General features: G+C 45.7%; 1 protein-coding gene across 1 annotated transcript in view; it reads left to right on the top strand.

Moving 5' to 3' along the window:
• CAPN2 (calpain 2) overlaps positions 1-26,696 on the top strand; it is a 106,608-nt gene that overhangs the window by 36,704 nt on the left and 43,208 nt on the right. The window contains exons 9-13 of the mRNA XM_088461859.1: positions 15,595-15,755; positions 18,412-18,581; positions 25,678-25,689; positions 25,887-26,098; positions 26,539-26,575. Of these exons, the coding sequence (XP_088317985.1) occupies positions 15,595-15,755; positions 18,412-18,581; positions 25,678-25,689; positions 25,887-26,098; positions 26,539-26,575 (592 nt within the window). The remainder of the gene's footprint in view (positions 1-15,594; positions 15,756-18,411; positions 18,582-25,677; positions 25,690-25,886; positions 26,099-26,538; positions 26,576-26,696) is intronic.

The raw sequence follows: 26,696 nt of genomic DNA, 5'->3' as shown, positions 1-26,696 counted from the left end.
GTGATGTACCATGTAGGACCATACACCCAGTAACTGGGCACCAGCGCCATATGTGACCTACCTGTAATACAAAGTGCTGCCATATCTACGTGTGATGCACCATATAGGGCCATACACCCAGTAACTGGGCACCAGCACCATATGTGACCTACCTGCAATACAAAGTGCTGCCATATCTACGTGTGATGCACCATGTAGGACCATACACCCAGTAACTGGGCACCAGCACCATATGTGACCTACCTGCAATACAAAGTGCTTCCATATCTACGTGTGATGCACCATGTAGGACCATACACCCAGTAACTGGGCACCAGCGCCATATGTGACCTACCTGTAATACAAAGTGCTGCCATATCTACGTGTGATGCAACATGTAGGACCATACACCCAGTAACTGGGCACCAGCGCCATATGTGACCTACCTGTAATAGAAAGTGCTGCCATATCTACGTGTGATGTACCATGTAGGGCCATACACCCAGTAACTGGGCACCAGCGCCATATGTGACCTACCTGTAATACAAGGTGCTGCCATATCTACGTGTGATGTACCATGTAGGGCCATACACCCAGTAACTGGGCACCAGCACCATATGTGACCTACCTGCAATACAAGGTGCTGCCATATCTACGTGTGATGTACCATGTAGGGCCATACACCCAGTAACTGGGCACCAGCACCATATGTGACCTACCTGCAATACAAAGTGCTGCCATATCTACGTGTGTTGCACCATGTAGGACCATACACCCAGTAACTGGGCACCAGCCCCATATGTGACCTACCTGCAATACAAAGTGCTGCCATATCTACGTGTGATGCACCATGTAGGACCATACACCCAGTAACTGGGCACCAGCGCCATATGTGACCTACCTGTAATACAAAGTGCTGCCATATTACGTGTGATGCACCATATAGGGCCATAGACCCAGTAACTGGGCACCAGCACCATATGTGACCTACCTGCAATACAAAGTGCTGCCATATCTACGTGTGTTGCACCATGTAGGACCATACACCCAGTAACTGGGCACCAGCGCCATTTGTGACCTACCTGCAATACAAAGTGCTGCCATATCTACGTGTGATGCACCATGTAGGACCATACACCCAGTAACTGGGCACCAGCGCCATATGTGACCTACCTACAATACAAAGTGCTGCCATATCTACGTGTGATGCACCATGTAGGACCATACACCCAGTAACTGGGCACCAGCGCCATATGTGACCTACCTGTAATACAAAGTGCTGCCATATCTACGTGTGATGCACCATGTAGGACCATACACCCAGTAACTGGGCACCAGTGCCTTATGTGACCTACCTGTAATACAAAGTGCTGCCATATCTACGTGTGATACACCATGTAGGACCATACACCCAGTAACTGGGCACCAGCGCCATATGTGACCTACCTGTAATACAAAGTGCTGCCATATCTACGTGTGATGCACCATGTAGGACCATACACCCAGTAACTGGGCACCAGCGCCATATGTGACCTACCTGTAATACAAAGTGCTGCCATATCTACGTGTGATACACCATGTAGGACCATACACCCAGTAACTGGGCACCAGCGCCATATGTGACCTACCTGTAATACAAAGTGCTGCCATATCTACGTGTGATGTACCATGTAGGACCATACACCCAGTAACTGGGCACCAGCGCCATATGTTTCCTACCTGCTATAGAACGTGCTGCCATATCTACGTGTGATGTACCATGTAGAACCATACACCCAGTAACTGGGCACCAGCGCCATATGTGACCTACCTACAATACAAAGTGCTGCCATATCTACGTGTGATGTACCATGTAGGACCATACACCCAGTAACTGGGCACCAGCGCCATATGTGACCTACCTGTAATACAAAGTGCTGCCATATCTACGTGTGATGCACCATGTAGGACCATACACCCAGTAACTGGGCACCAGCACCATATGTGACCTACCTGCTATACAAAGTGCTGCCATATCTACGTGTGATGCACCATGTAGGACCATACACCCAGTAACTGGGCATCAGCGCCATATGTGACCTACCTGTAATACAAAGTGCTGCCATATCTACGTGTGATGCACCATGTAGGACCATACACCCAGTAACTGGGCACCAGCGCCATATGTGACCTACCTACAATACAAAGTGCTGCCATATCTACGTGTGATGCACCATGTAGGACCATACACCCAGTAACTGGGCACCAGCCCCATATGTGACCTACCTGTAATACAAAGTGCTGCCATAGCTAGTGTGATGCACCATGTAGGACCATACACCCAGTTACTGGGCACCAGCGCCATATGTGACCTACCTGTAATACAAAGTGCTGCCATATCTACGTGTGATGTACCATGTAGGACCATACACCCAGTCACTGGGCACCAGCACCATATGTGACCTACCTGTAATACAAAGTGCTGCCATATCTACGTGTGATGCACCATGTAGGACCATACACCTAGTAACTGGGCACCAGCGCCATATGTGACCTACCTGTAATACAAGGTGCTGCCATATCTACGTGTGATGTACCATGTAGGGCCATACACCCAGTAACTGGGCACCAGCACCATATGTGATCTTCCTGCAATACAAAGTGCTGCCATATCTACGTGTGTTGCACCATGTAGGGCCATACACCCAGTAACTGGGCACCAGCACCATATGTGATCTTCCTGCAATACAAAGTGCTGCCATATCTACGTGTGTTGCACCATGTAGGACCATACACCCAGTAACTGGGCACCAGCCCCATATGTGACCTACCTGCAATACAAAGTGCTGCCATATCACGTGTGATGCACCATGTAGGACCATACACCCAGTAACTGGGCACCAGCGCCATATGTGACCTACCTGTAATACAAAGTGCTGCCATATCTACGTGTGTTGCACCATGTAGGACCATACACCCAGTAACTGGGCACCAGCCCCATATGTGACCTACCTGCTATACAAAGTGCTGCCATATCTACGTGTGATGCACCATGTAGGACCATACACCCAGTAACTGGGCACCAGCGCCATATGTGACCTACCTGTAATACAAAGTGCTGCCATATTACGTGTGATGCATCATATAGGGCCATACACCCAGTAACTGGGCACCAGCGCCATATGTGACCTACCTGTAATACAAAGTGCTGCCATATCTACGTGTGATGTACCATGTAGGACCATACACCCAGTAACTGGGCACCAGCGCCATATGTGACCTACCTGTAATACAAAGTGCTGCCATATCTACGTGTGATGCACCGTATAGGGCCATACCCCCAGTAACTGGGCACCAGCGCCATATGTGACCTACCTGCTATACAAAGTGCTGCCATATCTACGTGTGATGCACCATGTAGGGCCATACACCCAGTAACTGGGCACCAGCGCCATATGTTTCCTACCTGCTATACAAAGTGCTGCCATATCTACGTGTGATGCACCATGTAGGACCATACACCCAGTAACTGGGCACCAGCACCATATGTGACCTACCTGCTATACAAAGTGCTGCCATATCTACGTGTGATGCACCATGTAGGACCATACACCCAGTAACTGGGCACCAGCGCCATATGTGACTTACCTGTAATACAAAGTGCTGCCATATCTACGTGTGATGCACCATGTAGGACCATATACCCAGTAACTGGGCACCAGCGCCATATGTGACCTACCTACAATACAAAGTGCTGCCATATCTACGTGTGATGCACCATGTAGGACCATACACCCAGTAACTGGGCACCAGCGCCATATGTGACCTACCTGTAATACAAAGTGCTGCCATATCTACGTGTGATGCACCATGTAGGACCATACACCCAGTAACTGGGCACCAGCGCCATATGTGACCTTCCTACAATACAAAGTGCTGCCATAGCTACGTGTGATGCACCATGTAGGACCATACACCCAGTAACTGGGCACCAGCGCCATATGTGACCTACCTGTAATACAAAGTGCTGCCATATCTACGTGTGATGTACCATGTAGGACCATACACCCAGTCACTGGGCACCAGCGCCATATGTGACCTACCTGTAATACAAAGTGCTGCCATATCTACGTGTGATGTACCATGTAGGACCATACACCCAGTCACTGGGCACCAGCGCCATATGTGACCTACCTGTAATACAAAGTGCTGCCATATCTACGTGTGATGTACCATGTAGGACCATACACCCAGTCACTGGGCACCAGCGCCATATGTGACTTACCTGTAATACAAAGTGCTGCCATATCTACGTGTGATGTACCATGTAGGACCATACACCCAGTAACTGGGCACCAGCGCCATATGTGACCTACCTGCTATACAAAGTGCTGCCATATCTACGTGTGATGCACCATGTAGGACCATACACCCAGTAACTGGGCACCAGCGCCATATGTGACCTACCTGTAATACAAAGTGCTGCCATATCTACGTGTGATGCACCATGTAGGACCATACACCCAGTAACTGGGCACCAGTGCCATATGTGACCTACCTGTAATACAAAGTGCTGCCATATCTACGTGCGATGCACCATGTAGGACCATACACCAAGTAACTGGGCACCTGCGCCATATGTGACCTACCTGCAATACAAAGTGCTGCCATATCTACGTGTGATGCACCATGTAGGAACATACACCCAGTAACTGGGCACCAGCGCCATATGTGACCTACCTGTAATACAAAGTGCTGCCATATCTACGTGTGATGCACCATGTAGGACCATACACCCAGTAACTGGGCACCAGCGCCATATGTGACCTACCTGTAATACAAAGTGCTTCCATATCTACGTGTGATGTACCTTGTAGGACCATACACCCAGTAACTGGGCACCAGCGCCATATGTGACCTACCTGTAATACAAAGTGCTGCCATATCTACGTGTGATGCACCATGTAGGACCATACACCCAGTAACTGGGCACCAGCGCCATATGTGACCTACCTGTAATAGAAAGTGCTGCCATATCTACGTGTGATGCACCATGTAGGACCATACACCCAGTAACTGGGCACCAGCGCCATATGTGACCTACCTGTAATAGAAAGTGCTGCCATATCTACGTGTGATGCACCATGTAGGCTAGTAACTGGGCACCAGCGCCATATGTGACCTACCTGTAATACAAAGTGCTGCCATATCTACGTGTGATGCACCATGTAGGACCATACACCAAGTAACTGGGCACCAGCGCCATATGTGACCTACCTGTAATACAAAGTGCTGCCATATCTACGTGTGATGTACCATGTAGGACCATGCACCCAGTAACTGGGCACCAGCACCATATGTGACCTACCTGCAATACAAAGTGCTGCCATATCTACGTGTGATGTACCATGTAGGACCATACACCCAGTAACTGGGCACCAGCCCCATATGTGACCTACCAGCAATACAAAGTGCTGCCATATCTACGTGTGATGCGCCATGTAGGACCATACACCCAGTAACTGGGCACCAGCGCCATATGTGACCTACCTGTAATACAAAGTGCTGCCATATCTACGTGTGATGCGCCATGTAGGACCATACACCCAGTAACTGGGCACCAGCGCCATATGTGACCTACCTGCTATACAAAGTGCTGCCATATCTACGTGTGATGTACCATGTAGGACCATACACCCAGTAACTGGGCACCAGCGCCATATGTGACCTACCTGTAATACAAAGTGCTGCCATATCTACGTGTGATGCGCCATGTAGGACCATACACCCAGTAACTGGGCACCAGCGCCATATGTGACCTACCTGCTATACAAAGTGCTGCCATATCTACGTGTGATGCACCATGTAGGACCATAAACCCAGTAACTGGGCACCAGCGCCATATGTGACCTACCTGCAATACAAAGTGCTGCCATATCTACGTGTGATGCACCATGTAGGACCATACACCCAGTAACTGGGCACCAGCGCCATATGTGATCTACCTGTAATACAAAGTGCTGCCATATCTACGTGTGATGCACCATGTAGGACCATACACCCAGTAACTGGGCACCAGCGCCATATGTGACCTACCTGTAATACAAAGTGCTTCCATATCTACGTGTGATGTACCATGTAGGACCATACACCCAGTAACTGGGCACCAGCGCCATATGTGACCTACCTGTAATACAAAGTGCTGCCATATCTACGTGTGATGCACCATGTAGGACCATACACCCAGTAACTGGGCACCAGCGCCATATGTGACCTACCTGTAATATAAAGTCCTGCCATATCTACGTGTGATGCACCATGTAGGACCATACACCCAGTAACTGGGCACCAGCGCCATATGTGACCTACCTGTAATATAAAGTGCTGCCATATCTACGTGTGATGCACCATGTAGGACCATACACCTAGTAACTGGGCACCAGCGCCATATGTGACCTACCTGTAATACAAAGTGCTGCCATATCTACGTGTGATGCACCATGTAGGACCATACACCAAGTAACTGGGCACCAGCGCCATATGTGACCTACCTGTAATACAAAGTGCTGCCATATCTACGTGTGATGTACCATGTAGGACCATGCACCCAGTAACTGGGCACCAGCACCATATGTGACCTACCTGCAATACAAAGTGCTGCCATATCTACGTGTGATGTACCATGTAGGACCATACACCCAGTAACTGGGCACCAGCCCCATATGTGACCTACCAGCAATACAAAGTGCTGCCATATCTACGTGTGATGCGCCATGTAGGACCATACACCCAGTAACTGGGCACCAGCGCCATATGTGACCTACCTGTAATACAAAGTGCTGCCATATCTACGTGTGATGCGCCATGTAGGACCATACACCCAGTAACTGGGCACCAGCGCCATATGTGACCTACCTGCTATACAAAGTGCTGCCATATCTACGTGTGATGTACCATGTAGGACCATACACCCAGTAACTGGGCACCAGCGCCATATGTGACCTACCTGTAATACAAAGTGCTGCCATATCTACGTGTGATGCGCCATGTAGGACCATACACCCAGTAACTGGGCACCAGCGCCATATGTGACCTACCTGCTATACAAAGTGCTGCCATATCTACGTGTGATGCACCATGTAGGACCATACACCCAGTAACTGGGCACCAGCACCATATGTGACCTACCTGCTATACAAAGTGCTGCCATATCTACGTGTGATGCACCATGTAGGACCATACACCCAGTAACTGGGCACCAGCGCCATATGTGACCTACCTACAATACAAAGTGCTGCCATATCTACGTGTGATGCACCATGTAGGACCATACACCCAGTAACTGGGCACCAGCCCCATATGTGACCTACCTGTAATACAAAGTGCTGCCATAGCTACGTGTGATGCACCATGTAGGACCATACACCCAGTTACTGGGCACCAGCGCCATATGTGACCTACCTGTAATACAAAGTGCTGCCATATCTACGTGTGATGTACCATGTAGGACCATACACCCAGTAACTGGGCACCAGCGCCATATGTGACCTACCTGTAATACAAAGTGCTGCCATATCTACGTGTGATGCACCATGTAGGACCATACACCCAGTAACTGGGCACCAGCGCCATATGTGACCTTCTTACAATACAAAGTGCTGCCATATGTACGTGTGATGCACCATGTAGGACCATACACCCAGTAACTGGGCACCAGCGACATATGTGACCTACCTGTAATACAAAGTGCTGCCATATCTACGTGTGATGTACCATGTAGGACCATACACCCAGTCACTGGGCACCAGCGCCATATGTGACCTACCTGTAATACAAAGTGCTGCCATATCTACGTGTGATGTACCATGTAGGACCATACACCCAGTCACTGGGCACCAGCGCCATATGTGACCTACCTGTAATACAAAGTGCTGCCATATCTACGTGTGATGCACCATGTAGGACCATACACCTAGTAACTGGGCACCAGCGCCATATGTGACCTACCTGTAATACAAGGTGCTGCCATATCTACGTGTGATGTACCATGTAGGGCCATACACCCAGTAACTGGGCACCAGCACCATATGTGATCTTCCTGCAATACAAAGTGCTGCCATATCTACGTGTGTTGCACCATGTAGGGCCATACACCCAGTAACTGGGCACCAGCACCATATGTGATCTTCCTGCAATACAAAGTGCTGCCATATCTACGTGTGTTGCACCATGTAGGACCATACACCCAGTAACTGGGCACCAGCCCCATATGTGACCTACCTGCAATACAAAGTGCTGCCATATCACGTGTGATGCACCATGTAGGACCATACACCCAGTAACTGGGCACCAGCGCCATATGTGACCTACCTGTAATACAAAGTGCTGCCATATCTACGTGTGTTGCACCATGTAGGACCATACACCCAGTAACTGGGCACCAGCCCCATATGTGACCTACCTGCTATACAAAGTGCTGCCATATCTACGTGTGATGCACCATGTAGGACCATACACCCAGTAACTGGGCACCAGCGCCATATGTGACCTACCTGTAATACAAAGTGCTGCCATATTACGTGTGATGCATCATATAGGGCCATACACCCAGTAACTGGGCACCAGCGCCATATGTGACCTACCTGTAATACAAAGTGCTGCCATATCTACGTGTGATGTACCATGTAGGACCATACACCCAGTAACTGGGCACCAGCGCCATATGTGACCTACCTGTAATACAAAGTGCTGCCATATCTACGTGTGATGCACCGTATAGGGCCATACCCCCAGTAACTGGGCACCAGCGCCATATGTGACCTACCTGCTATACAAAGTGCTGCCATATCTACGTGTGATGCACCATGTAGGGCCATACACCCAGTAACTGGGCACCAGCGCCATATGTTTCCTACCTGCTATACAAAGTGCTGCCATATCTACGTGTGATGCACCATGTAGGACCATACACCCAGTAACTGGGCACCAGCACCATATGTGACCTACCTGCTATACAAAGTGCTGCCATATCTACGTGTGATGCACCATGTAGGACCATATACCCAGTAACTGGGCACCAGCGCCATATGTGACCTACCTGTAATACAAAGTGCTGCCATATCTACGTGTGATGCACCATGTAGGACCATACACCCAGTAACTGGGCACCAGCGCCATATGTGACCTTCCTACAATACAAAGTGCTGCCATAGCTACGTGTGATGCACCATGTAGGACCATACACCCAGTAACTGGGCACCAGCGCCATATGTGACCTACCTGTAATACAAAGTGCTGCCATATCTACGTGTGATGTACCATGTAGGACCATACACCCAGTCACTGGGCACCAGCGCCATATGTGACCTACCTGTAATACAAAGTGCTGCCATATCTACGTGTGATGTACCATGTAGGACCATACACCCAGTCACTGGGCACCAGCGCCATATGTGACCTACCTGTAATACAAAGTGCTGCCATATCTACGTGTGATGTACCATGTAGGACCATACACCCAGTCACTGGGCACCAGCGCCATATGTGACTTACCTGTAATACAAAGTGCTGCCATATCTACGTGTGATGTACCATGTAGGACCATACACCCAGTAACTGGGCACCAGCGCCATATGTGACCTACCTGCTATACAAAGTGCTGCCATATCTACGTGTGATGCACCATGTAGGACCATACACCCAGTAACTGGGCACCAGCGCCATATGTGACCTACCTGTAATACAAAGTGCTGCCATATCTACGTGTGATGCACCATGTAGGACCATACACCCAGTAACTGGGCACCAGTGCCATATGTGACCTACCTGTAATACAAAGTGCTGCCATATCTACGTGCGATGCACCATGTAGGACCATACACCAAGTAACTGGGCACCTGCGCCATATGTGACCTACCTGCAATACAAAGTGCTGCCATATCTACGTGTGATGCACCATGTAGGACCATACACCCAGTAACTGGGCACCAGCGCCATATGTGACCTACCTGTAATACAAAGTGCTGCCATATCTACGTGTGATGCACCATGTAGGACCATACACCCAGTAACTGGGCACCAGCGCCATATGTGACCTACCTGTAATACAAAGTGCTTCCATATCTACGTGTGATGTACCTTGTAGGACCATACACCCAGTAACTGGGCACCAGCGCCATATGTGACCTACCTGTAATACAAAGTGCTGCCATATCTACGTGTGATGCACCATGTAGGACCATACACCTAGTAACTGGGCACCAGCGCCATATGTGACCTACCTGTAATAGAAAGTGCTGCCATATCTACGTGTGATGCACCATGTAGGACCATACACCCAGTAACTGGGCACCAGCGCCATATGTGACCTACCTGTAATAGAAAGTGCTGCCATATCTACGTGCGATGCACCATGTAGGACCATACACCTAGTAACTGGGCACCAGCGCCATATGTGACCTACCTGTAATACAAAGTGCTGCCATATCTACGTGTGATGCACCATGTAGGACCATACACCAAGTAACTGGGCACCAGCGCCATATGTGACCTACCTGTAATACAAAGTGCTGCCATATCTACGTGTGATGTACCATGTAGGACCATGCACCCAGTAACTGGGAACCAGCACCATATGTGACCTACCTGCAATACAAAGTGCTGCCATATCTACGTGTGATGTACCATGTAGGACCATACACCCAGTAACTGGGCACCAGCCCCATATGTGACCTACCAGCAATACAAAGTGCTGCCATATCTACGTGTGATGCGCCATGTAGGACCATACACCCAGTAACTGGGCACCAGCGCCATATGTGACCTACCTGTAATACAAAGTGCTGCCATATCTACGTGTGATGCGCCATGTAGGACCATACACCCAGTAACTGGGCACCAGCGCCATATGTGACCTACCTGCTATACAAAGTGCTGCCATATCTACGTGTGATGTACCATGTAGGACCATACACCCAGTAACTGGGCACCAGCGCCATATGTGACCTACCTGTAATACAAAGTGCTGCCATATCTACGTGTGATGCGCCATGTAGGACCATACACCCAGTAACTGGGCACCAGCGCCATATGTGACCTACCTGCTATACAAAGTGCTGCCATATCTACGTGTGATGCACCATGTAGGACCATAAACCCAGTAACTGGGCACCAGCGCCATATGTGACCTACCTGCAATACAAAGTGCTGCCATATCTACGTGTGATGCACCATGTAGGACCATACACCCAGTAACTGGGCACCAGCGCCATATGTGACCTACCTGTAATACAAAGTGCTGCCATATCTACGTGTGATGCACCATGTAGGACCATACACCCAGTAACTGGGCACCAGCGCCATATGTGACCTACCTGTAATACAAAGTGCTTCCATATCTACGTGTGATGTACCATGTAGGACCATACACCCAGTAACTGGGCACCAGCGCCATATGTGACCTACCTGTAATACAAAGTGCTGCCATATCTACGTGTGATGCACCATGTAGGACCATACACCCAGTAACTGGGCACCAGCGCCATATGTGACCTACCTGTAATATAAAGTCCTGCCATATCTACGTGTGATGCACCATGTAGGACCATACACCCAGTAACTGGGCACCAGCGCCATATGTGACCTACCTGTAATATAAAGTGCTGCCATATCTACGTGTGATGCACCATGTAGGACCATACACCTAGTAACTGGGCACCAGCGCCATATGTGACCTACCTGTAATACAAAGTGCTGCCATATCTACGTGTGATGCACCATGTAGGACCATACACCAAGTAACTGGGCACCAGCGCCATATGTGACCTACCTGTAATACAAAGTGCTGCCATATCTACGTGTGATGTACCATGTAGGACCATGCACCCAGTAACTGGGCACCAGCACCATATGTGACCTACCTGCAATACAAAGTGCTGCCATATCTACGTGTGATGTACCATGTAGGACCATACACCCAGTAACTGGGCACCAGCCCCATATGTGACCTACCAGCAATACAAAGTGCTGCCATATCTACGTGTGATGCGCCATGTAGGACCATACACCCAGTAACTGGGCACCAGCGCCATATGTGACCTACCTGTAATACAAAGTGCTGCCATATCTACGTGTGATGCGCCATGTAGGACCATACACCCAGTAACTGGGCACCAGCGCCATATGTGACCTACCTGCTATACAAAGTGCTGCCATATCTACGTGTGATGTACCATGTAGGACCATACACCCAGTAACTGGGCACCAGCGCCATATGTGACCTACCTGTAATACAAAGTGCTGCCATATCTACGTGTGATGCGCCATGTAGGACCATACACCCAGTAACTGGGCACCAGCGCCATATGTGACCTACCTGCTATACAAAGTGCTGCCATATCTACGTGTGATGCACCATGTAGGACCATACACCTAGTAACTGGGCACCAGCGCCATATGTGACCTACCTGTAATACAAAGTGCTGCCATATCTACGTGTGATGCACCATGTAGGACCATACATCAAGTAACTGGGCACCAGCGCCATATGTGACCTACCTGTAATACAAAGTGCTGCCATATCTACGTGTGATGTACCATGTAGGACCATGCACCCAGTAACTGGGCACCAGCACCATATGTGACCTACCAGCAATACAAAGTGCTGCCATATCTACGTGTGATGTACCATGTAGGACCATACACCCAGTAACTGGGCACCAGCGCCATATGTGACCTACCTGCTATACAAAGTGCTGCCATATCTACGTGTGATGTACCATGTAGGACCATACACCCAGTAACTGGGCACCAGCGCCATATGTGACCTACCTGTAATACAAAGTGCTGCCATATCTACGGGTGAAATGAAAGTTTATATATCCGACTTGTTATAGGAAAAAAAAATGTAAGTTTTTAAATTTACAATTTTTTCTGTTTTCATTTCTAATCCATAAGAATTAATATAATGAAATAAACGTTTCCGTCTGTCCGGATGGTAATTGGTTTCTGTGTGGCTGGGATGTGCCAGAACCCTAATTTAGTACAGAACAAGCAGTTTGCAAATCAAGTTAAGTGTAGTCTGTGCACAGTCAGTAGTAATTCATGCTGACTAATAATAGTACTATGTAAAGGCTTTTATTTATTATATCTGCGGTGCGTGTGTATGTGCAATGGGGCCGATTTTGCCTGGGATCAAAGCGAAATGGGTGGTGGGAGTGTCTTAGCTCAAATCTAAATTACAGTGTAAATATAAAGCTGTCCAGCATCTGTGGGCTACATGCAACAGCAGCCAGTATTTACCCTGCATGCAAAATAATACATGTATCTTCCCCCCTTGTAGTGTAGCATGGTCTGTTTACACACACGCACACAGGCTCGTGCATATTCCTCCTGCTATACATTCCTGCACTACAGTCTCCACCATCTGATGTTTGCGGAACAAATGTAATTTGGCATTTAAAAAAATCCTTTTCAGTAAATATCAAGTTCTAAAGCTAAGAGTATGAGAATAGTTGCATATATTATATATCTATATTTATTTTACTTTTATTTTTCTTGTTACACACATGTTCTTTCCATGAGCATAAAGGAAGAGCATGAGACCTCAGGGCTGAGTCACGTAACCTCACCCACGGGCAGTAGGAAATAGTTATCCTGGTAACATTGGCAGGACGGAGAGTAGGGCTCCCCCTGCTGCTAGAAATCCGATAAGGCGAGATTTGATTTCCAGCAGTCACTGAATCTTTTCTACATTAAAGCCTCACATTGTGGACGGCGGCCTGGAATGGAAACCCGGCCTCCTGTGGAAATAAATGAACACCACATGTTGTGCGATGAGTAATTTGGGTGTAACTGGTAAGCCAGCAGGGTATATTACAATACACTGAAATACTGAGATTTTTTGCTTTTGGTCATTTAGTTTTCAGTGTTATTAATATAGTTTCGCCCCAACCATCATTTTTATTTCTTCTAAAATTAAATTCCGCAGATTATTGAGGCTGCGTTTTTTTTTTAATGCAATTCTAGACACCTCTATCCACATTTTGGAGGTGTCTTGTGCTCTGCGGTTTGGCAAGGGGGCAATTCACTAAAACCGCTTTTTGAAGGAACATCCTAAAAATAAAAAAAAAAAGAAGGGAACTAAGGGCCTGATTCAGCTTTGGAAATAGAGTGAGATTTAGCACGTAACTGATCATCACTGCGGGGGGGGGGGGCAGATTTTAAATGTGCAGAGAGATTTAGATTTGGGAGGGAGGTGTCCAAACTGACATCTAAATTGTAGAGTAATAATAAAGCTGTGCAGTATTTGTGGGCTACATGCAAAAGCAGCCAGTATTTACCCTACATGCAAAAAAAATTATGTATGTGGTTTGTCCAGGTTCACAGTTAAGTGCTAATTCTCACTCTATTCCCAAAGCTGAATCAGGCCCATTGTCCGGTATCGGGATGGTAGATAGACAGGAACTATATAGACACCTAAAGGTAGAGGGTGAGTAGGTTGACGGGGTCAAAAGTCAATAGACAAATGGTCAACACAAAAAAGGTTGATACATTGTTTTTCATGATTATTAATGATTTTGGTTAAGGTCAGGCCCTTGGGTTAGGCTGTTGAAGCAGGGCGGTTAGGGTTAGGCACTATATGAGGAGGGTTATGTTTTAGGGTTGACAGTGTCGACAGTTTGCATGTCAACCTTTTTGACCATGTTGACCTTTTGTCCCTGTTGACCTACTGCCTGTCTACCTTTTTGGAGTCTATCAGTCCACACCCCTAATAATAATAATAATAATATTGTACCAGTGGTTTATTTAGTAGACTCTGCACTGTTTATATTCTAGATAAATGATATAAAAATTCTGTTCTGTTTTATTGTTTTCTCCACCCAGTGCGGTTATTTAGCAATCAGGTGTCTGTCACCCCTGTGATTGCTGATTATAGACGAATTGTCATTAGCCTTTCCCAGAACTGCTGTTACAGGACAGCCATTGTCAATATATCATTCTGAAATATGTCACGGGAAAGGAATTATTACAGAAGTTTCCAGTTTTTCTGAAAAAAAAGAATATATAGATATAATCATTGTTTGGTTTCTTCTGATGACCTCTCACCTCAGTATAGTATTGTCTATTGAAAACAGGACAATATGGAGGAAGCCTGGTGTCCAGGCAGCCATTTTGTGTTCATGAGAAAGAGAATGCATCAGTGGTTTCATTGGGCACCAATAAAAACATGGGAGCGTGTTGTACTTCTGTGATGTCATCGGTCTACAGTGAATTGATAGGCTGCTGACCCAAGGATATCGGTCCAGGTCACAAAATGGCTGCTACATAAAGCCTAGGTGAGGTCTGTGATTCCCGGTGCACCCATAGGCTGTACATTCCTATGTCTTGTTCTATGCGCTAAGCTAAGTGGAGCTGTTCTCTGTGTGTAAATTACATATGTTCTTATAAAAAGTGAAGTAAAAAGTAAAGAGAGAATAGATTAGAATGTAAAGTTCAGCACAGGAGATTAGGTGTTATGTACTATAGCTACAGCTTGCCTGATAAATGAATCCAGACCCTGTGAATCTGCACACAATGCTGTTGGTGTGATATATAGCTGCTGTTACAGCGATTTATCTGGTTTTCTGTCTCTACCAGGATGTCCTTTAATGATTTCCTGAGACACTACTCCAGGCTGGAGATCTGTAACCTCACCCCAGATACTCTAGCCTCCGACAAATACAAGAAGTGGAATTTGGTCAAGATGGACGGAACGTGGAGAAAAGGTTCTACGGCCGGAGGGTGCAGGAACTATCCAGGTGACACCCGGGGAGACTAATACATTGTTCTGGTTTATTACACTCCTATATATAATAATGCTATTCTGAGAGCGGAATAGGAAATTAAAATGTTATCATGCCAGGTTGAGGAAAGGACAATTTTCAGATGCTGTCAGTGTTATAATTAACCTTAATGGACTGGGAAAAGTTCCCACACCGAATTATCTGCAAGAACAGTGTTTTCTTAAGATGTGAAGATTTGCGCTAATCTTGGTGTCCAGACGAGATTGTCTAATATATAAACCTATATGTACCGGTGGGATTTTTCCTCCAAATAAGGTTCCGGATTGTACAAGTTTATATGTTAATATGTCCATATACCGTGAGGATGAGGTATAATCACAGTGCTGGCTATTAAGTCCGATTCATTTATTGCATTTTATTTATTAAAACAATTGTATATTTATAAATACTTGAATATATAGGACATATGTCCACATTTAATGCCACAAGGCCGCTCACACATGAGGTTTAGCGTTGGATGGAAAGTACTGTGTGGAAGATCTATATTATTGGCGCATAGTATACAGTAAATTAATTTTACAATTACTGAGTGGTCTGGAAGAATTATATTATGTATTATAACAACAAATCAAACTTTATTTTCACAATTGTCACAAAAGAGCGTTCACAGGGCCTGATTCAGAGCGCTCGCTCTGAATCGGGGAGCTTTTTTTTTGTGCGGCCTCCTTGCCGCTCGCATAGCTGTGGGTGACCACCCACAGCTATTGCGAGCGGCCAGATGATGGTCGCGATGGTCTCGACCATCGGGGTTTGTGACGAGACCCTTGTGGTAGTGAATCGTTCCCACAAGCCCCAGCGAGCTCGTGATGTCAGTGGGGCCGCCCCCAAACGTCCGGCGTTCTTTCAGGAATGCCTCCATTTGGCCAGCCATCCCCCCCCCGGCCCACCTCCAAAACGGGGCCAGCTGTCAATCAAAATCGACGGCTGCACCCTTTTGGTGCGAGACCCGGAGCGACGGACCGTCCGTCGCTAGCCGGGTCTCGCGCATGCGCACGTCGGAGCCAGCTACGGCGTACGCATGTGCAGTGGCCAAACATCGACCCGCTGAATCAGGCCCACAGTGTGTTAAGGCGCTCATCCACTAGGCGATATTAATGAGCAATTGAACGATAACATTATCGTTATCTTTCAGTCGCTCAGTACTCGTGCATGAATCGTGCACTAAAATGTCACGCACCCGCTGGTCGTTTCCGACATCAATCATCGCCCGAACATGCCGGTCAATCTGCCGATAACGACAGATTGGCCATGTTCGGGGATGAGGGAGGGTGCCTACATTGAGCGACTAATCGTTCAGTGTAGGCACTACAGGGGATGGGGAACGACGCTACAATTACGATGTTGTAATCGTACCGTCTTTCCCTAGTCGCCTAGTGGATGTGCCCCTTTAGGGCTGGGTGGTAATGAAAACCTTAACATTAGACTACATGGACATGTTTTGCAAACCTCGCGTGCGCCCATTGTCTGTTCCCATAAAATTTTATGGGAAACTTAGCAAGTGCAGGAGATAAAAATCGCAGCAAGGAGCATCCACATCAAATAAATAAAAGCCTGTTACACTTAATGCTCCTCAGTACATCTCCCCCATAATGAGAAAGTACGAACTAAGCTGTGGAAAGTGATAAACTACCAGCCACTCAGTTCCTAACTGTCATCTTACAGGCTGTGTCCAGGTGCTGGTTGGTTGGTAGTTTATCACTTTCCACTGCTAGTACATCTGCCCCACAGTGTGTCTTTTATAATATATTTTCAGCTGTCCGCAGAATATTGCACTCCATTCTGCATATGGTAGCGCACCTGTAGCCGATCAGCTCATTAGAATATTCACAGGGCTGGTTCCACTTGTAGCCAATCAGATCATTAGGATTTTCCCAGCACTAGACTAAAGGCCCCCATACATCAGAGATTGATTGCAGCAATCGTGCAATTTGCAATCGATTTGTGTATAAAAATCTTTCCCTTTCTCAATCGATTGCAGATTGTGGCAATTCTGCAATTGATTTTGTATAAAAATCTTTTCCTTTTTCAATCGATTGCAAATTGCACGATTGCTGCAATCCATCTCTGATGTATGGGGGCCTTAACCTGTAGCCAATCGGATCGTTAGGATTTTCCCAGCACTAGACTAACCTGTAGCCAATCAGATCTTTAGGATTTTCCCAGCATTAGACTAACCTGTAGCCAATCAGATCTTTAGGATTTTCCCAGCATTAGACTAACCTGTAGCCAATCAGATCTTTAGGATTTTCCCAGCATTAGACTAACCTGTAGCCAATCAGATCTTTAGGATTTTCCCAGCACTAGACTAACCTGTAGCCAATCAGATCTTTAGGATTTTCCCAGCATTAGACTAACCTGTAGCCAATCGGATTGTTAGGATTTTCCCAGCAGTAGACTAACCTGCAGCCAATCGGATTGTTAGGATTTTCCCAACACTAGAATAACCTGCAGCCAATCGGATTGTTAGGATTTTCCCAGCAGTAGACTAACCTGCAGCCAATCGGATTGTTAGGATTTTCCCAGCACTAGAATAACCTGTAGCCCAGCAGAACATGAGCCCAGCATAAAAGTGTGTGTGTCATTATTACACGGGTATACATTCTGGCTACAGATACGTTCTGGATGAACCCGCAGTACTTTATCAAACTGGATGAGGCTGATGATGATCCGGATGACGGGGAGGACGGCTGCACCTTCATTGTGGGTCTCATACAGAAGAACCGCAGGAAAGCGAGGAAGATAGGGGAGGACATGCACACAATTGGATTCGCAATCTACGAGGTGAGTCCATTATAACAGATGGGATACACGTAAACGCACAGGGGCTGACTTAGGGTTCGGAGCAAATCCGGCTAAAATCTGCTCAGGAAATCCTCCGGGAGGGGGGTGTAAAATACATGATCAGATTTACATTGTGGGGGCACCCAGGCACGCCCGTCTCCTAACATGCCGTGCAACATGAGCTGGCCAGTGCGTGTGCATTGCCTCAGTATTCGCCCAGTGTACAACACGGTGTTGTCATTTGCACGTAGCTCTAGGCTTAGCCCGGCAGTGTTAATGTGAATGATTCCCTCTCTTTAATAACAACAAATAAGATTACATCCGCTGTATAACCCATGAGGATACAGGTGGATGTCTGCTACCGAGCTTCCCTCTGTGGTATTGTCACTTTTGTGAACGGTGACAGCCCCCTATCAGTGATGTCCGGGGGGGGGGGGGGGGGGGAGTGACTGATCTTTGTGCAGTTAGCCCATCACATAGTGTTCTAAGAGGTAGGATCTCTACCAGTGCTAGATGCCTAGCAGCCCCCAGACTCGCTGTCCGTGCCGCCTCCTGGCCTCAGCACATGTAGAAAGAATCAATACTGTAGCGCTAGTAGAGGCAATAAGCAATTTAATATCAATTATAATAATAAATGAAACATTGAAGCATGTGCACAAATATCAATACACTGTATCTTATAAAAGGTAAATATAAAAACACTTTGAAAAGTAGCAGATATATTCCAAAAATTGGTATATACACAATAATAGTGATATCGGGGAGAATTTCCACTAAGTTTTAACCCCAATGGGTATATATTCTTCAAATAATATGCTGGTATGTGGTTTCTCCAAGTCAGCTAATTATCACATACATTGTTGGAGCCGTGATGTATAGTACCTGTATCTAACGGCTCACTTGTTCCTCAGGCAATAACTGGTGAGAGAAATCCAGTAGTGTGTAATGTGAGCGGCTGGGCTGTCTGCGGCCGTGTAACCATATGCAATCAGGCTACAGGGCGATACACTGTCTTTGAACCAGACCTGCTTCTTTGTACCTCATCTGGATAGAGAGAAACGTTCTAACCACCTGCCGGTTAGCAGCTGCATCCCACAGTCTCCCTGATTGAGAGCACTACCACCCGCTCGCGGTCTGAGTTTTCCTCCACTCAGACTGCGCCAGCCCTCTCAGGTTGAGACCCGAAGAAATTCGGCAGCAGCTGCATCCACTTTCCCGGACGAGTACACCCGACTCATCCCACCGGCTGAACGTGTATAGCGGCGGCTTCTGCTCAGACGGCGCATCAAACCTGGGATTGCATATGGTTACACGGCCGCAGACAGCCCAGCCGCTCACATTACACACTACTGGATTTCTCTCACCAGTTATTGCCTGAGGAACAAGTGAGCCGTTAGATACAGGTACTATACATCACGGCTCCAACAATGTATGTGATAATTAGCTGACTTGGAGAAACCACATACCAGCATATTATTTGAAGAATATATACCCATTGGGGTTATAACTTAGTGGAAATTCTCCCCGATATCACTATTATTGTGTATATACCATTTTTGGAATATATCTGCTACTTTTCAAAGTGTTTTATATTTACCTTTTATAAGATACAGTGTATTGATATTTGTGCACATGCTTCAATGTTTCATTTATTATTATAATTGATATTAAATTGCTTATTGCCTCTACTAGCGCTACAGTATTGATTCTTTCTATTCTTATACTTTTTGGTGGGTTGCAGTTCCCTCCAACTGTAGCAGCTCTGTAGAGTCAATTAATTAATTTTATTTATTTGTTCTTACTGGATTGTAATTGCGCACCATACCTTTTTCTATTTTTCCTCAGCACATGTACCTGACATTAGCGCTCTACAGGCTAATCTGTGTAACCGCGTAGTCTGATATATTTGAGCTAAATGTGACCGGACTGAAATCCAACAAGTGATATTACATGAAAATAGATAATAGGTGTACAGACATTGTAGCCTCAGGTATAGATAATAGGTGTACAGATAGTGTAGCCTCAGGTATAGATAATAGGTGTACAGACAGTGTAGCCTCAGGTATAGATAATAGGTGTACAGATAGTGTAGCCTCAGGTATAGATAGTAGGTGTACAGATAGTGTACCCTCAGGTATAGATAATAGGTGTACAGACAGTGTAGTCTCAGGTATAGATAATAGGTGTACAGACAGTGTAGCCTCAGGTATAGATAATAGGTGTACAGACAGTGTAGCCTCAGGTATAGATAATAGGTGTACAGATAGTGTAGCCTCAGGTATAGATAATAGGTGTACAGACAGTGTAGCCTCAGGTATAGATAATAGGTGTACAGATAGTGTAGTCTCAGGTATAGATAATAGGTGTACAGATAGTGTAACCTCAGGTATAGATAATAGGTGTACAGATAGTGTAGCCTCAGGTATAGATAATAGGTGTACAGATAGTGTAGCCTCAGGTATAGATAATAGGTGTACAGATTAGTGTAGCCTCAGGTATAGATAATAGGTGTAGAGATAGTGTAGCCTCAGGTATAGATAATAGGTGTACAGATAGTGTAGCCTCAGGTATAGATAATAGGTGTACGGACAGTGTAGCCTCAGGTATAGATAATAGGTGTACAGACAGTGTAGCCTCAGGTATAGATAATAGGTGTACAGATAGTGTACCCTCAGGTATAGATAATAGGTGTACAGACAGTGTAGTCTCAGGTATAGATAATAGGTGTACAGACAGTGTAGCCTCAGGTATAGATAATAGGTGTACAGATAGTGTAGTCTCAGGTATAGATAATAGGTGTACAGATAGTGTAGTCTCAGGTATAGATAATAGGTGTACAGATAGTGTAGCCTCAGGTATAGATAATAGGTGTACAGATAGTGTAGCCTCAGGTATAGATAATAGGTGTACAGATAGTGTAGCCTCAGGTATAGATAATAGGTGTACAGATAGTGTAGCCTCAGGTATAGATAATAGGTGTACAGACATTGTAGCCTCAGGTATAGATAATAGGTGTACAGATAGTGTAGCCTCAGGTATAGATAATAGGTGTACAGATAGTGTAGCCTCAGGTATAGATAATAGGTGTACAGATAGTGTAGCCTCAGGTATAGATAATAGGTGTACAGATAGTGTAGACCTCAGGTATAGATAATAGGTGTACAGATAGTGTAGCCTCAGGTATAGATAATAGGTGTACAGATAGTGTAGCCTCAGGTATAGATAATAGGTGTACAGATAGTGTAGCCTCAGGTATAGATAATAGGTGTACAGACATTGTAGCCTCAGGTATAGATAATAGGTGTACAGATAGTGTAGCCTCAGGTATAGATAATAGGTGTACAGACATTGTAGCCTCAGGTATAGATAATAGGTGTACAGATAGTGTAGGCCTCAGGTATAGATAATAGGTGTACAGACATTGTAGCCTCAGGTATAGATAATAGGTGTACAGATAGTGTAGCCTCAGGTATAGATAATAGGTGTACAGACATTGTAGCCTCAGGTATAGATAATAGGTGTACAGATAGTGTAGCCTCAGGTATAGATAATAGGTGTACAGATAGTGTAGCCTCAGGTATAGATAATAGGTGTACAGATAGTGTAGCCTCAGGTATAGATAATAGGTGTACAGATAGTGTAACCTCAGGTATAGATAATAGGTGTACAGATAGTGTAGCCTCAGGTATAGATAATAGGTGTACAGACATTGTAGCCTCAGGTATAGATAATAGGTGTACAGATAGTGTAGCCTCAGGTATAGATAATAGGTGTACAGATAGTGTAGCCTCAGGTATAGATAATAGGTGTACAGACATTGTAGCCTCAGGTATAGATAATAGGTGTACAGATAGTGTAGCCTCAGGTATAGATAATAGGTGTACAGATAGTGTAGCCTCAGGTATAGATAATAGGTGTACAGATAGTGTAGCCTCAGGTATAGATAATAGGTGTACAGACATTGTAGCCTCAGGTATAGATAATAGGTGTACAGATAGTGTAGCCTCAGGTATAGATAATAGGTGTACAGACAGTGTAGTCTCAGGTATAGATAATAGGTGTACAGACATTGTAGCCTCAGGTATAGATAATAGGTGTACAGATAGTGTAGCCTCAGGTATAGATAATAGGTGTACAGACATTGTAGCCTCAGGTATAGATAATAGGTGTACAGATAGTGTAACCTCAGGTATAGATAATAGGTGTACAGATAGTGTAACCTCAGGTATAGATAATAGGTGTACAGATAGTGTAGCCTCAGGTATAGATAATAGGTGTACAGATAGTGTAGCCTCAGGTATAGATAATAGGTGTACAGACATTGTAGCCTCAGGTATAGATAATAGGTGTACAGATAGTGTAACCTCAGGTATAGATAATAGGTGTACAGATAGTGTAGTCTCAGGTATAGATAATAGGTGTACAGACAGTGTAGCCTCAGGTATAGATAATAGGTGTACAGACATTGTACCCTCAGGTATAGATAATAGGTGTACAGATAGTGTAGCCTCAGGTATAGATAATAGGTGTACAGATAGTGTAGCCTCAGGTATAGATAATAGGTGTACAGACAGTGTAGCCTCAGGTATAGATAATAGGTGTACAGACATTGTAGCCTCAGGTATAGATAATAGGTGTACAGATAATGTAGCCTCAGGTATAGATAATAGGTGTACAGACATTGTAGCCTCAGGTATAGATAATAGGTGTACAGACAGTGTAGCCTCAGGTATAGATAATAGGTGTACAGATAGTGTAGCCTCAGGTATAGATAATAGGTGTACAGATAGTGTAGCCTCAGGTATAGATAATAGGTGTACAGATAGTGTAGCCTCAGGTATAGATAATAGGTGTACAGATAGTGTAGCCTCAGGTATAGATAATAGGTGTACAGATAGTGTAACCTCAGGTATAGATAATAGGTGTACAGACATTGTAGCCTCAGGTATAGATAATAGGTGTACAGATAGTGTAGCCTCAGGTATAGATAATAGGTGTACAGACATTGTAGCCTCAGGTATAGATAATAGTTGTACAGATAGTGTAGCCTCAGGTATAGATAATAGGTGTACAGATAGTGTAACCTCAGGTATAGATAATAGGTGTACAGATAGTGTAGCCTGAGGTATAGATAATAGGTGTACAGATAGTGTAGCCTCAGGTATAGATAATAGGTGTACAGATAGTGTAGCCTCAGGTATAGATAATAGGTGTACAGATAGTGTAGCCTCAGGTATAGATAATAGGTGTACAGATAGTGTAGCCTCAGGTATAGATAATAGGTGTACAGATAGTGTAGCCTCAGGTATAGATAATAGGTGTACAGACATTGTAGCCTCAGGTATAGATAATAGGTGTACAGATAGTGTAGCCTCAGGTATAGATAGTAGGTGTACAGATAGTGTAGCCTCAGGTATAGATAATAGGTGTACAGATAGTGTAGCCTCAGGTATAGATAATAGGTGTACAGATAGTGTAGCCTCAGGTATAGATAATAGGTGTACAGATAGTGTAGCCTCAGGTATAGATAATAGGTGTACAGACATTGTAGCCTCAGGTATAGATAATAGGTGTACAGATAGTGTAGCCTCAGGTATAGATAATAGGTGCACAGATAGTGTAGCCTCAGGTATAGATAATAGGTGTACAGACATTGTAGCCTCAGGTATAGATAATAGGTGTACAGATAGTGTAGCCTCAGGTATAGATAATAGGTGTACAGACATTGTAGCCTCAGGTATAGATAATAGGTGTACAGATAGTGTAGCCTCAGGTATAGATAATAGGTGTACAGACATTGTAGCCTCAGGTATAGATAATTGGTTCTGAGCCCTATGCAAAGTAACTGTAGGCCTGATTTATCAACAAGTTTTATCATTCGCAGAGAGTGATCAATGGTGCTCCAGCCAATCAGATGACAGTTGGGAGCTGATTGGCTGGAGCACCATTATCATACGCAACGCGTTTTATCACTCTCTGTGAGTGATAAAACTCGTTGCTAAATCAGGCCCACTTCACACCAAAGCCTTATTTACTATTTTATACAAATGTGAGATTCCGTACGAGCTAATGAGAGGATCCGTGCACCTGTGAGTAGGAAGCTGTGCCGCACACCGGCTTAACGCCAACTGCCACAACCATCATAATCGACACTTGCACCATGACAGGTGCAGGAGATCGGGTCAGAAACAGGCGTCCCTTTCCCGTATATACAGCTCAGGATCACACGGGGCTTTAGCTACACGCCTGCGACGCTCCTTTGACACTCGAATGACACAGGACTATTGGCCCTCATTCAGAGCCGTTCGCTGTTTGCGGTCGTTCGTTTAAAAACAAGGGGTGGCTATTCAAATGATCCGTACGCACATTGCAGTCTGTTCACACCTCTAAGTCTGAACGAACGAGCAAAACATACGCTCGTTTATTTGTTAAAAACGCCCCCTGGCCGCTCGCATCCTACGTCATGTCCGCTATTTATTAGATTAATCGAGTACATCGACCAGCGTATGAACTGCTCGCTATTCTTGTGGTTGGTGTTTGCTACCACAAATTTGCGAGCAGTTCTGGCTCTAAAATAACCCAGTGACGTGATCAATGACGCTGCTGTTTTAAATATACACACCCATAAAACGCCCGTTTTGACCTTTAAGCACGCCTGCGTTCGGATCTCCACTCCCCATTTTCAAGCACCTTCCCCTGTTACCACCCACATACGCCTCATTCTGTCACTCAAAATAGCAGGCACTCGCTATATAGCGTACAAACGATTTTCGGCCGCACTGACTGGTTCGCGCATGCGTACTAAAAAGCGTACGCATGCGCAGATGTCCAAACATCGCTCGGAACGAGCGTACTGCCGCTAACGAGCGGCTCTGAATGAGGGCCATTGTGTGTTGCTGCCCAGTTAGATCCCATTTCACACAAAGCGATATCCGGCCAACTCAAAATCAAACCTAGGTCCACATAAAATCCGCGGTTTGGTTAAAAAACAAAACACACTTTGCGTCTGTAAGGAGAGAGCCACCTGACTCATGCCCAGTATGTATATAATGCTACGTACAATATGTTAATTTTAACTTTTTATTTATGTTAACAGGTCCCACCACAGGTACGTCCATTGTGTCCCAGTTATTGCCTTCATAAAGGTTTTTATACTTGTATATAACAAGGTAAGTATACGACAGACACTGGAAAGTAATAGAAATGTGTAAATGACTGGGGTGGTAAATTATGCAGAGGGTGGACACCTCCTTATATAGGCAAATGAACACTATTATTGTATATTAATTTAGTGCACCTTTCCAGATGCAGGGACAGACAAACGTCCATCTGAGCAGAGACTTCTTCCTGAGGAATAAGGCCAAAGATCGATCGGACACCTACATAAACCTACGGGAAGTCCTCAACAGGTTCCGCCTGCCGCCCGGGGAATATATCATCGTCCCTTCCACCTTTGAGCCCCAGAAAGTGGGCGACTTCTGTGTCCGTGTCTTCTCTGAGAAGAATGCAGAGTCGCAGTGAGTATCGCAGGGCGATCTCGTGACCCCTTCGTGGCCGAATCGCTCCATTGCAGCAGCTTCCAGACCAGGGATGCATGTCGTCCATTAGATTTTCTGTACATTTCTTTCTCCTCATCTGCTAAACTCTGACCCTTCTGATCTGAAATCTATTCGCTTATTACACGCCGTAGGCACCTGACCTGTTGATATTTAGCAAAAAATAGTGCGACAATGTGTTTGCAGTGGAAACATTGAGGTCATGTCATCTGAGGTTGGCGACGTGTCTTCAGGGAGGTGTTTGGTAAAGACTCAAGTGTAGCCGACCGTTGATACATAACACATGAAATTCACGCCACAAACGCAGTAGCACAAACGCTGTAACACTGGCTGGTTGGCGCGCTCATGTGGCACTTCCATTCTTGCCATAGGCACTGACTTATCGTTTTTTATGGTTTCAGAGTTGTCGATGATGAGATTGAGGCCAACATTGAAGAGGTAAGCTTTACATTATATACATATTTGAAATGGAAGCTCAATATGCAATTATTTCCTTACCCCCCTCCATAAAAACGCCAAAACATCCCACGGCCTGAAGTCTGTGACTGTACAGCTGGTG

Source organism: Taudactylus pleione, unplaced genomic scaffold, assembly GCF_031769625.1.
Source record: "Taudactylus pleione unplaced genomic scaffold, aTauple2 ptg001117l, whole genome shotgun sequence".
NCBI classification, from domain to species: domain Eukaryota; kingdom Metazoa; phylum Chordata; class Amphibia; order Anura; family Myobatrachidae; genus Taudactylus; species Taudactylus pleione.
The sequence above is the reverse complement of the archived record's forward strand: the minus strand, read 5'-3'. Positions and strand labels throughout refer to the sequence as shown.